General features: G+C 33.2%; 2 protein-coding genes across 2 annotated transcripts in view; both read right to left on the reverse strand.

The window, feature by feature from the left end:
* The window catches only part of LOTGIDRAFT_167973 (hypothetical protein), a gene marked incomplete at both ends in the record, with an annotated part of 7,700 nt that extends 3,445 nt beyond the window's left edge, over positions 1 to 4,255 (reverse strand). The window contains 6 exons of the mRNA XM_009065855.1: positions 257 to 379; positions 1,577 to 1,747; positions 2,305 to 2,461; positions 3,130 to 3,277; positions 3,657 to 3,744; positions 4,201 to 4,255. Of these exons, the coding sequence (XP_009064103.1) occupies positions 257 to 379; positions 1,577 to 1,747; positions 2,305 to 2,461; positions 3,130 to 3,277; positions 3,657 to 3,744; positions 4,201 to 4,255 (742 nt within the window). The remainder of the gene's footprint in view (positions 1 to 256; positions 380 to 1,576; positions 1,748 to 2,304; positions 2,462 to 3,129; positions 3,278 to 3,656; positions 3,745 to 4,200) is intronic.
* A 2,009-nt stretch (positions 4,256 to 6,264) lies between these two features.
* LOTGIDRAFT_167974 (hypothetical protein) lies at positions 6,265 to 8,229 on the reverse strand (the record flags this gene model as incomplete). The annotated part of the gene is made up of 3 exons (XM_009065856.1): positions 6,265 to 6,468; positions 6,787 to 7,071; positions 8,203 to 8,229. The coding sequence occupies 3 exons, from the start codon at positions 8,227 to 8,229 to the stop codon at positions 6,265 to 6,267; spliced, it is 516 nt and encodes a 171-aa protein (XP_009064104.1).
* Positions 8,230 to 11,963: the final 3,734 nt, after the last annotated feature.

Raw genomic sequence — 11,963 nt, forward strand, 5'->3', positions numbered from 1 at the left:
CAAATGTAATCCCGAAAAATGGAATAATTAGGTCTTCAAGATTTTGGCAGGTTGCTTCCAAAGCTAACAATGGTTCGTAGTTTGTAAAGAAATCAGTGTTTGTATTACAAAGCCTTAATATTTTCATACAACAGTTGATTAAAGTTTTATAGAACAATTTGTCTTGCACTGTTAATCAGAAGTTTGTTATTAGAAGATCACTTTACTACCGAATGGTGCTTCTTCCAATTCAAGGTCTCGTCCATTCAAAGCTTACCTAAGTAACCACATATTAAAGCTACACTGTTTGAAAACACATCGTTAAGATGATCTTGAGCTAGAGCTTGAACTGATGGTGTATCAATTCTTCTGCATAAAAGCCACATTATAAATTTAATCACTGCAAATAGAGTCCAAATGATGATTGTGTTGGCAAATATTACAAAATATATAAATGAATAGAGAACCATTAAATAAATGATTAACTTTTGCAAAGAATGAAGGAAAATATGTAAAAAATATAATAAAGTGCAGAACATCTCGATCTTCTAGACCACAAAAAAAATTCTTTCCGGTTTTTGTGCCTGAAGCAACGGCTTATCTCTATCCGCTTTTTATCCTCAGACAGCAAACTTGAGAATCTGTTTTTAATCTCTTACAATAAATTTCAACGAATTTACTAGCATCTGGCAAAATTAATCTGTTTCATTCTGTTAAAACTGGATTTTTGGTGTCAAATGTGTCGGTGTATTATTGTTATTAAAGACATACTTGTTTACTTTTATTTCTAAATTACCAGAAATTGTATGACAGGTGGCGCCACATATTGGAGACATTAATCTATCACTCTGCAAGTCTTAGAAAACTAAGTTAATAATTCCTTCTAAAACCATTATATTATATTGATATCATTTTTGCGTTTATAAAAATTTATAGAGAGCATATCATTTTTATTCCTAGAGAAAAACATGGTTGCCATAGAAACGTAACTGGCGGAAGTAGTTTAAAAGATCAATCAAATTCAAAAGGAAAAAAGGGATAATTGTGTGTATTAATGCCTCCAGATTGAAAATATATTCTAAGTTTTCGTGTTTAACAGTCGTAAATGAATGTTGGATCATTGATAGAGCCAAATCGATAAAACCCGTCCATTTTAAATAATGTGTTTGATTTGATGATGGCAATTGAAGATCCATGATATTTGTTTTGGTAGTTTATAAATTGCTGAACACAAATTTCGTTGATCTAGCTTAGAAGGAACCGTTTGCTCGCTAATCTACAGCTTCGATCCCGACATGGGTGAAAATATGTTCAGCTTTATCAACTTGTCTGTAAAGCATGTCGAAGTGTTTAAAAGTTCACGCTGGAAGGCGAAAGCTGTAGATCCATTGACAGAAAGGCAAACAAAAAAAAAGTTCATTTCAAGTACTTTTTTCACTTATATAAATGAAAATCAGGCGTGTTCCATCTGAATAACAATCTGGAAACAGTCTTTTGTTACTATTAATGATCCTTGTTGACGAAGTGGGCCTCCGGTTTCATTTCAATAAGTGATTAGTATAGAACAATGTTTCTTTAAAATTTAACAGTTGCATACCTATCGTAGACCCAGCAATAATCATAGTAGCTATTTCCATATGGGGTAGGTCTAATACAGCGGTCGCTAATGCTGCGATACGTTCAATAGATTCCCGTATCAACTGTAACGATGCTAATCCCATGACAACAGCTATAATTACAATAGCTATTGGCTCCAACTTGGTTCTACCTAGAAGAATAGAATGGCATAGTACAGTTGCAATAACAATATATTTTGCTATCATGTTTCAAGCTTTACTTCAAACAAACGTTGGTTATGAAATGCAGTCAACAGCTTTGAGACTTGAAAATATTCGAGCTTAATGAAAACAGACATAGTGACTATATTCCCCAAAATGATGGACACAATATGTGTAATTTTGTATATGGTATAACTTTTTGAGAATTCTACTATTAATGCCAGTAGAAGAAGTAATACATGTTTGATGAACTTCTGTAGGTTATCAATGTTTCAAAAACAGTGTGTTATTTTGACTTCGATTTTTCTTAACCTTACTGTATTGCTAATATAATGGACCAATATTTCAAAATAAAACCTTCTAAATCGAACCAAAGGCACTTTGCTTTTTTTTCCTTTTCAAGGCTAATTTCTTTTGAGTAGTTCAATTCAGAAATTCAAATAATTTGCAATTTACTATGTCCATAAAGTCTATTTTGTAACTCCGTTTAAATTTTAATTATGCCGAGTTTTCTCCCTTCAAATGGTAAAATATTGCAGCACGCTACCTTGGGGATAAGCATAGATGTTCCGTCTTTTAACGGCATGGTTTGTCCACCATAGAACTATGCCTGATATTAGATCAACAGCACTGTCAACTAAACTTGATATGATAGAAATAGATCCCGACATCACACTGGCCACTGTTTTAGCTATTAGTAACAACTGGAAAGTAAAAGTACATACATCATAAAGAACACCTAATGCCAGTGACTCTGTAACTGCAAAACGTTGCAAATTGTTTTTAAGGCGGATTCTTGAGTCTTGGTGTCATGACCTCCTTTGGAACCGCCATTGATAAGATTTTTCCACTATGTGTCGCTTTCGCACAGTTAATACTGTTTATTTGGTGGATCTAGTAATGCATATATCATGTGCCCTAATGTCCTTTACTAAAATCAGCGAAAATATTTAGATCACGTGCATCAAGAAAACGTGCATCAAGAAAAAACAAGAAAAGATCAACAAAAACGCTGTATACTTCTTGAGCATAGCATAGCAACAGTATGGACGAAAAGGAATACCAATTGTTTTTTGTAAGTAATTACTTTGAATCTAGCAGTTAATTACTTAGTTTTATGGATTTATTGGAATACAGGTATTCGGATGTATATTTATGGCACCAGTAATTTCCAATGAATATATACATATACTCTTATTGGCTAAGTTTTAGAACTTAAATTTTATGTTCATTATAAAACTAAGAGGTGGAGGATTACAGATGTTCACAAATGAACATCAAACGCATTAAAGAAAAAAAATTTCTAAAAATTCATATAAAAAAATATTCAAAAATAAAATATCAATACAGACGATAGTAAAAAAGGACTCACCAAATTTATACAGAAAGTGAGCTTTGCATAGCAACTGGCTGTTTTCCGTAATCGTATAGCTTCTTGTCGGTTCTCCATAGCATCGTCAATTTCTAGCTGTATCTCTTCAAACGTGGTAATTAATTCATCTTGTGCTTTGTAATATGATCTTGAAAAAAGTTATATACCAGAATTACGAATGGTTCTCTAAAGGATGGTCTACAGAGAGATTTGACTGATGAGAACAGTGCAATGGATGATAAGGTTTTATTGGAGAAGATTTTCGGAGAGATGTCAAGCTCGTCCTGCTTTCTTCCTACGTCCTGGTTTTCCTCCTACTTGCACTAACAAATATCATTTACACAATACAAAGGTTTTGGGACAGAAAAAAAACATTACTAGATTTTAATTCGTATATCCCATCGCCATCGTATGGTAATCTTGTGAAAATGGCCCATATTGGAGTGTGATCATCTTCAAAACTGAATCTTGCTTGAAAGAAGTCGTTTGTCACTTTACACAGTTGTTCGGTAAATATGTGTACATACCTCATACGTTTTGAATGTTGTTTATAATTTGGCCCTTGTTTTTTAGATGAAAAATGATGAATTGGTATTTTCCATCTCTCATCCCCTTCTAACAATATATAAAAAGTTTTTAAATATTAACATATAATAGTATTAATATCACTTTATCTAATGCTAGAATCTACTATTACAGCTGATAAGAAATACTATTTTAATTATGCTCATTTATGACTTACTTTTAAAGCAAAAGTCTTTCATGAATGACATAGTCCAATGAGGGAATTTTGCCTTTCGATTTCCAACTGTCGATGGAACGTCTAGAGCCTGTAGGACACGGGGCCTCGGTTTATTGTCCCATCCGAACGACAAGAGGCTTTCTCCATGTTTGCTCCTCTTACCTACATCACTGACTTGTCGATTCTGTTTTAGTTGAAAGATCATGTCTACTGCAACCTATCGGACGTCGATTAAGAAATCGCCAATATTGAATACGATAAATTGGTGTATGTAATATGATTGCAGACAGATGTTCCTTTCTGTAAATAAGAAATTTCAGATTTCCTACCTCCCGATATAGGTTTAATAAGAGAATTCTTTTCCTGAGGATTACTCTCCTCCATGTTCATAATTTAAACAAAATATGTTAATTCAAAAAAAGCGTTGCTTTCATAATCTAACCTACATTTTTATACCAAGACGGTTTTATCTTATCACTTGGTATTATAATGTAAAACCTGATACCTTCAATATAAGACAAATTGTTTTATATTATCAATACATTTTCTATTTCGACTATGACATTTCATTTATTGACTCACACAATATACTTTTAAAATATTCACAGGTGTCTGCATACAGAATAGGATTCTATCTATCTTTTCAATATATATCTATAGTTAAATATGTTACGTAGACGTATTGAATGTTAGAATAGTCATACCTATTTAGAACTCTATAATATAGCCTACTTTATTTCAATAGTGTAAATAGTTCACAAAAATCACATAATTCCTTTAAAATACTTCAAACTAGGAATGTTACTCACAGTTTCTATATATATATTTTCTATATTTTACAGAGCATTTAAAACTGACGAGTCATTTTAACATTCAACCGAGGATAATTCTGAACACACATGGATTTGAAGGCTCAAATTTCGATGATGTGCTGAGAACACTATTAAAGATTGGCTTAGGTGAAAAATTCCCTTTTTCTGAGACTAACGTGTGAAAATGACATATCTGTCCCTTGAAGAAAACAGGGGTATTAACAAGGTTTATTATAATTGGAAGGCATTCAAATTTAAACTTGATTCCCTTTTATGATGATCACTCTCGCACTTGGAGGGGGGTGCATTGCGCCATGATAATTGAAAATTGTAGTCTTCCAAAATTGCGTTAGATGTATTCTCTATTCCAGGGGGAGGCCACATGACTAATGAACTCTTAAATTCGCAAAGGATTTTCTCAAATAATTTGATATTATTCCCCGACTTTCGAACGCCACATGGGCACTGAAATCTTGGTCATAATTTAAAAGAAGTCTAATAAACATAGCTAATGACCTTCTTTAGAGTATTGGGATTTTGTAGTTTGAGTTCCTTCCCTTGATATAAGAAAGACCTTCACTAATATCTATTTAAATTGTGTTTACTCAGATTTCATAATCTTTATATATCACGCTTTTTGAATACCTTAATAGAAACTGAAATCCTGGTCATAATTTAAAAGTAGTCTACTAACCGTGCCAATGACACACTTAGAAATAAACATTGGGATTTTTTAGTATGAGTTACTTCCCTTGATATAAGAAAGACCTTCACTAAGATCTATTTAAATTGTGTTTACTCAGAATTCATAATTATAATATATCACACTTTTCGAACACCTACACTTAATCCTGGTCATAATTTAGAACAAGTCTCATAAACAGCGACAATGACCTACTTAGAGATAAAGATAGGATTTTTTTTAGTATGAGTTACTTCCCTTGATATAAGATCCATTTAACTTGTGTTTTCTCAAATGACAGTGTAATTGCGTTTTGCTCATGGAAGTTGACTATTTTCCAAAACAAGACAAAAGTGGCTTTTGTCGAGTACTAATAGATTGATTCATAATCAAGTAAGCAGAAGTCTTTCACGAACAAATTAACTGTTGTTTACATTTGTGCTTGTTTACTATTGGAAGCCCTCTTTTCTTTTATTATAGACGTTCACTCTATTTTCTCCACATTGTCCATATTTTATTAATATTGACAGAACTTCAAGGGCCTGTGGCATGATGTATCGCGTATTGTATCTCGAGGTTGTGTATCGATACTTGACGATACTTTTCAATCTATAACTGGGGATTTTCGGCGATAGGAATCACAAATTTTTCTCACTGACTGGACTAAAATTTTGACAGTAGACGTGAACAACTCCTATCAACTACATTACCAAAAATCACTGTTATAAGTTATAAATGAATAAAAATTGAATCTTTGAGGATAAAAAATTAAATATTAACCCATCATCCCATATCGCTGTACATAGTGTATCGTGACCCATGTATCACGATACATAGTTTATCTTGACCCATGTAACGCGGTACGTATCGTATCGCCGAATGATTGGCGATACCAAGCATTAGCGTGGACAGATATCTTTTACGTACTGACCTGGAAATATACTACTGTTAGATGGAGCAACTTGAGTCAATCTGATGCTTCTTCTAGGATGAACAAGATGAGATGAACTACGAACACCAGCACGTCCCAGTAGAACTTTATCATCAACAGCATCATCATCGCCAGCTTGTGTGTCTTGAACATTGTCAGAATTTGAATGCTTCTGAAAGTATGGATTTAAATGTAAACACACTGGTTCCGGACGTTTCATGAATGACCACTCTTCTCTCGACAAATTTTCAAAAGTTCATATCGTCCTTCAAAATGGACCATCATTTTATAAAATTGGACAAATGGGCCATATTTTACAACATAAGTTTTCGGCAGGAGTAAACCAACAGTGTTTAAAACCCACGACTCAAACCAGCATATGAAGTCGAAACTTTAAGGCTCTTGCTGACTGGGATATTGTGCTCTAAAAATTCTCCAGCATGCATCAAACGGCAATATTCCCCCCAAAATCGAAAGAAAATTAGTATACCTGACTCAATCCGTATGGCTTATCACCGGCACTTAATCTTCTTTTGCGTCTGAAAGACTTCCGGATGAATTCCAAGAGATCAACTTTGGTTTCGTTGGCACTGTCTGAAGTGGTGGAACTGTCTTCGAGAGCAGGGCCCTTACCAAGTCCATTTCTTCCATCTTTATCGATGTTATAGCCTTCGATCACATAAATTCCATTTATTGCTTTGTCTTTGTTAATCTCGTCCTCTAAGAAGCCAAAATTGTGATACATCTGCAATTCGGGATCATTTGTTGCTATATGCTGAAACGGTAGGAGAATGTTTTAGAAGAAGGAAAAGGGAATTGGGAGTAGTAAATGCGGGTAGTGATGCAAATTGAAGGACTGACAACGGAAAATAAACCAAGATGCCTTGTGCCACTGGCTGAGCATGTTATGGATCCCTCTACAGTAGGAAACAAAAAAGAAATCCTGCTGCCGTCCTCCTAAAAATTCCTTGCATACTGCACGACAGTGTCCTTCTTCATTATCTAAAACAGGGGCGTACAAAATATATCGTAGAACTAATCATTTCTTATTTAAACCTATATTTTGAAATCGGTTAATATTAAGTGACTGCATTTGAAATAGATCTATATGATTCAGCATTCACTTTCACTGAAAGATGTTTGAACAATCGAGAACAAATAAACCGTGACGTAACAAGACCTTGTAGGCACTCCTCTTAACATAAAAGATTTGGTTCTTCCTGCTGTATGAACGTGAAAACCACGAAATTCTTCTTAGTCTCTTTTTATTCTAGATTACTGTATTACGTGATAGAGTTTTGCCATTTGATTAGAAGGTGTGACAGAACAGTTAGTTACAATAGATTACAACATAAGGAAACTAAAAAATTAATGTAAGTGCACAAGATCAAAACATTGTAACAAAGAGTGGCTGTGGTATAGATTCATATTAACAGAAGTTGCTATATCGCCCTTTCGTTCATTGAACTATAGCTCACCATCAATTTTTTTACAAGTATACTCCGACATAGATCTCCCTCTTACTAGCGTCTGAAATATTTTGTCTGCGAAACTGAATTTTTTCCTCGAATTTTATGTGAACAAAATTAGTAGAAATAGTCTCAAATTGTTTTTGGGTTGATTTTTAACCTATGAAAAAAATGAGAATTCGATTTTACAGAGGATAATGTTCAGTGAAAAATGTACTTCAAGCGAAATTTTGCAATGTAAAATCACCAAAAACTTTTATTTCTAGAATTTTCGAAGACATAAAAACAAGGATTCGGTACAAAATTTTTATTTTGAATATTTGTGAAATGACAGTAAAATTCGAATTCAGAAATTGCATTCGTCTAAGAGTAAAACGTTCACAGGAATAAGTGTTGCATGCAAAGAAAACATCTGAAAATTACTGGAAAAAACTCACCAAATTTCTAGTAATATTAGAATCCATTGAATAAGCTTATTGTTATTTAAAAATGTCAAAAAAAAAAAATTCACCCTTTTATATTAGTTCTCGAATGTTCACTAATTTCATTAAAAATAACCCAAAACGCCAACGCGCTAGAAAATATACTAATTAAAACAAACTATATTGTGATTACAATGGGAGATTAATTTGCAATAAAAGATAAGTTTTAATTGAAATAATGAAAGGGAAATATTCTGATTGTTTTTAAATAAAAAGGGTGATAGTTTGATAAAACGAAGACAAAAAATGTGCAGTTTAGATTGAAAATAGCGACCTGGGGTGAATATTGGTTAAAATATCCTCATATACAATTAGGATTATAATAACAATATTGTTATTTATGTTCATACACAATAGATGTATTATTACAATTATTATTTACATTTTTTTAAATGAATAACATTTTTGTCACTTTTGTGTTGGGTAGAAGGTTATTTATTGAAAACAAACGTGACCTTAACCGTTAACCTTGCGACTTGTAGAACGTGGAAGCTACTGCCCATCAACAACAACTGGCAGAATATGTCCAATCGCAGATGCCAACAGATATAGTAAAACAAAAACATAACATGCCGATCGAATGTCGCCAGATTATTGATGGCAAGTTAATTAAACGTAGAAAAAAAAAATTAGAAGAATGGATTTACAATTCAGATATTCTGAATCTGTGAAGATCTGGATAACAAGTTCGTTCAGTCAAAAAAAAAAATTGTAGCAATATGTTGATGTATCGCAATGTTTGCAATGGTGAAACATCTTTTAAGTAATTTCAGCGTGTTTATAAACTGAATATTTTTGGCTTTGGTTTGATGTTTTCATTATTATTGAGTGTTTTATTATTTGGTTTACCATGATGACTAAATTCCTAATTATTGTGATGTTTTTATCTGTGGTTGAATCAAAATAGACCAAATACATGTACGTTATTTTAAAAGCTAAAATGGCGTAGGTTCTTTATGTGTGTTTTGAATATGGTATTTTTCTAAACTATTCTATTGTTTAACGATGTATTCCATTTTACATAATACATTAAATTAGTCCTTTTTGAAACTCTATTTTGTTTTTTCCCGAGAATATTTGTAACGTACAAATTTTGACCATAGCTGATCTAATGCTGCAAATTGGGATTAACAATCAAAAGCGGATTAATTTTCCAAATTTATATTTCAGTTCACATAAAAATGATAGCAAAAAAAAAAAACTCTTAATGATTACCAGATAAAAATGTAATATTAAAAATCAAACCTGCGATACACGGGGTGGCGGTAGTTCCGATTGTTTATTACCCATCGCTAATCCGTTAATCCACACTAATCTCTCACACTTTTATCAATATTTCCCTTTTTATATCAAAAATATTCACCAATGCACTTAAATTCTAGTTTGAAAGTATTCAATTTCCGACAAAAAAAATATAATACGATAATTCAATTGAATCCTTTAAATTCACAGCTTAAAATGACACAATCATTCCATTGTTATAAACATTTATAGATAATTGAATTTCATTAAAATACATTTTCTTACCTTGGTTATTACTAGTCACGTGATGGGGGTAAAAAATACAATCCGGAAATATGTACGATCACGATGATAATTTTAGAGCTGACCCTAATACGTGATAATGTCCAGTAAAAAAGATTTGATATTCATTTTCTTTATTGTACTTTAATCATATAAGTAGTCCATTTTTTTATAATTAATATCAATTAATGTACCAGATGAAATTATATATATTGATGATGTTTATAATAATATTGCAACATCATTTTTAAATGAAAGGATAGATTGTTACATGGTTTTAATGTACTTCTAATGTACTATATAAGATTTGAACGACATTTAGAACCGAGGAGCACACATAATACACTCAAGACAACAATTAGGGGATATATAATACATGGGTACATGCTTCGCCAGTAGCTACTTTTGACGGTAGCTTCGCAGGACCAGATCGCCCTAGCTTGCGAAGCTACCGTCAAAAGTAGCGACGGGGCGAAGCAACAGTGAAAAAATTTATTTATTCCAATCTTGCTTAGTTTTATTTATACCAAATGATAACTAACCCCAAAACACGTAAGCCATTTTATTAGCCAAATTATAACAATTGTAGCAAAAATACTAACACGTCATGTAGCACCAAACACAAGACATTCCGGTGTTTACTCTAATGGTTAGCAAACGGAATCGAACTGACTGAGTCACCCCGGCTCCCACTTAATAGAAAATTAGCACAGAGCAGATTGTTGTCATCTAATTCCCTTAATTATATATTATTATCTACCTAGCTCATCATTATCTCATTATCTTAATAAGTTATTAAATGTAATTAAGATATAAGGTCGACAGGGCAAAGTGCTGCTCGGACATTGGAACCGGAAACTATTGTTTTACAATCGCCAAGACCAAGAATTTTTTAAAATTCAGTAATGGAAAGAAGCTGGCAATTTTTAATCTATTATCCCCATTCCACTAGGCGACGATCTACTAAAGTACCCATCACACCTTAGAACTTTAGATCGCCGCTTTGTGGAATTAACTAGAACCTGTTTATTAATGCAGCTTATTTTTTCATGATAAATTATACACTTGAAATATTACACAGTAAAGTTACATTTTTTCACGACCTCTTGTTTATTTGCAATTGCATATAATAACAGACTGCCCCTTTAAATAAATAAAATACAGCAAGATAGAAAGTAAGAAATGAATATGAAATAACACCTTTGCAAAAGTTGTTTTTTTTTTGTGTGTGTATCAAATTGGATCACAGGGTTCAATCCCGTCATAGGCAGAGACAGACTAACCATTAGGCAAACTAGGCAGCTGCCTTTTGGCCCATGAAAATTTTGTAACAGTAAAAATTATCAAACAAGTATTAAATTTCCGCAGGTCCATCGAAAATTGTCCTATTAGGAGCGCGATGTGTGAGAATCGACTAAATTGTTTGAGCCTAATGGTGATGAATGCCGTTATCCTGCATACGATTGATGCTGATGATTGATCTGTTCCTTAATAAAAGAAGATCGCAAATTTCCTGCTATCAAATTGTAATCACACCATGCCTCCTACCTAAAATGAGAAATTAGGCCCTCTACCGTTCGTTTGCCTACAAGTCCAAAATCCGCCACTGGTCATAGGTTGAAACAACTTCTTCGGATTTTTTAACCCGGTTTCAACCTGTCAGTGATGCATGTAAAAGGAACTGACATGGAAAAAGCTTTTACATTAAATCGAGGACCCGTGTGCTTCAGGCTGTGCATGTTAAAGACCCCTTGGCAGTAGGGAATCTAAAAAGAGTAAGTAAAACTCTATTGATTTTATTTCAAATTGGATTAGGCTAATTATGATCAAGTAAGCCAATGCAGCTGTAGACCTGTTACCAACTTGAGAATGATTTAATTGGTCTTATTACATATAGTTGTGGTGTGATTGGGAATTATAGTACTTCACGGGTGAACAACTGGTTGGGGATATTAGCAAACTTACAACACCAAATCTGGAACTATCTGAAAGGTTTGTCAATTGGAGCTTGCTAATACAAGTGTTGGATGTCTGCAGTGGTAGCAGTGGAATGATGCATCAACTTAATGATTTTGCTAGAAAAACGTCTTTGATTCTGTTCCTTATTGCAGCAATCTATCGTTTAGTGGAGCCAGCGGTATTTTCATTAGGTATCTATGTGCCGTCTGAAGGACCCCGGAGGATGGGGTTTG

Source organism: Lottia gigantea (genome assembly GCF_000327385.1).
Source record: "Lottia gigantea unplaced genomic scaffold LOTGIsca_71, whole genome shotgun sequence".
NCBI lineage: Eukaryota > Metazoa > Mollusca > Gastropoda > Lottiidae > Lottia > Lottia gigantea.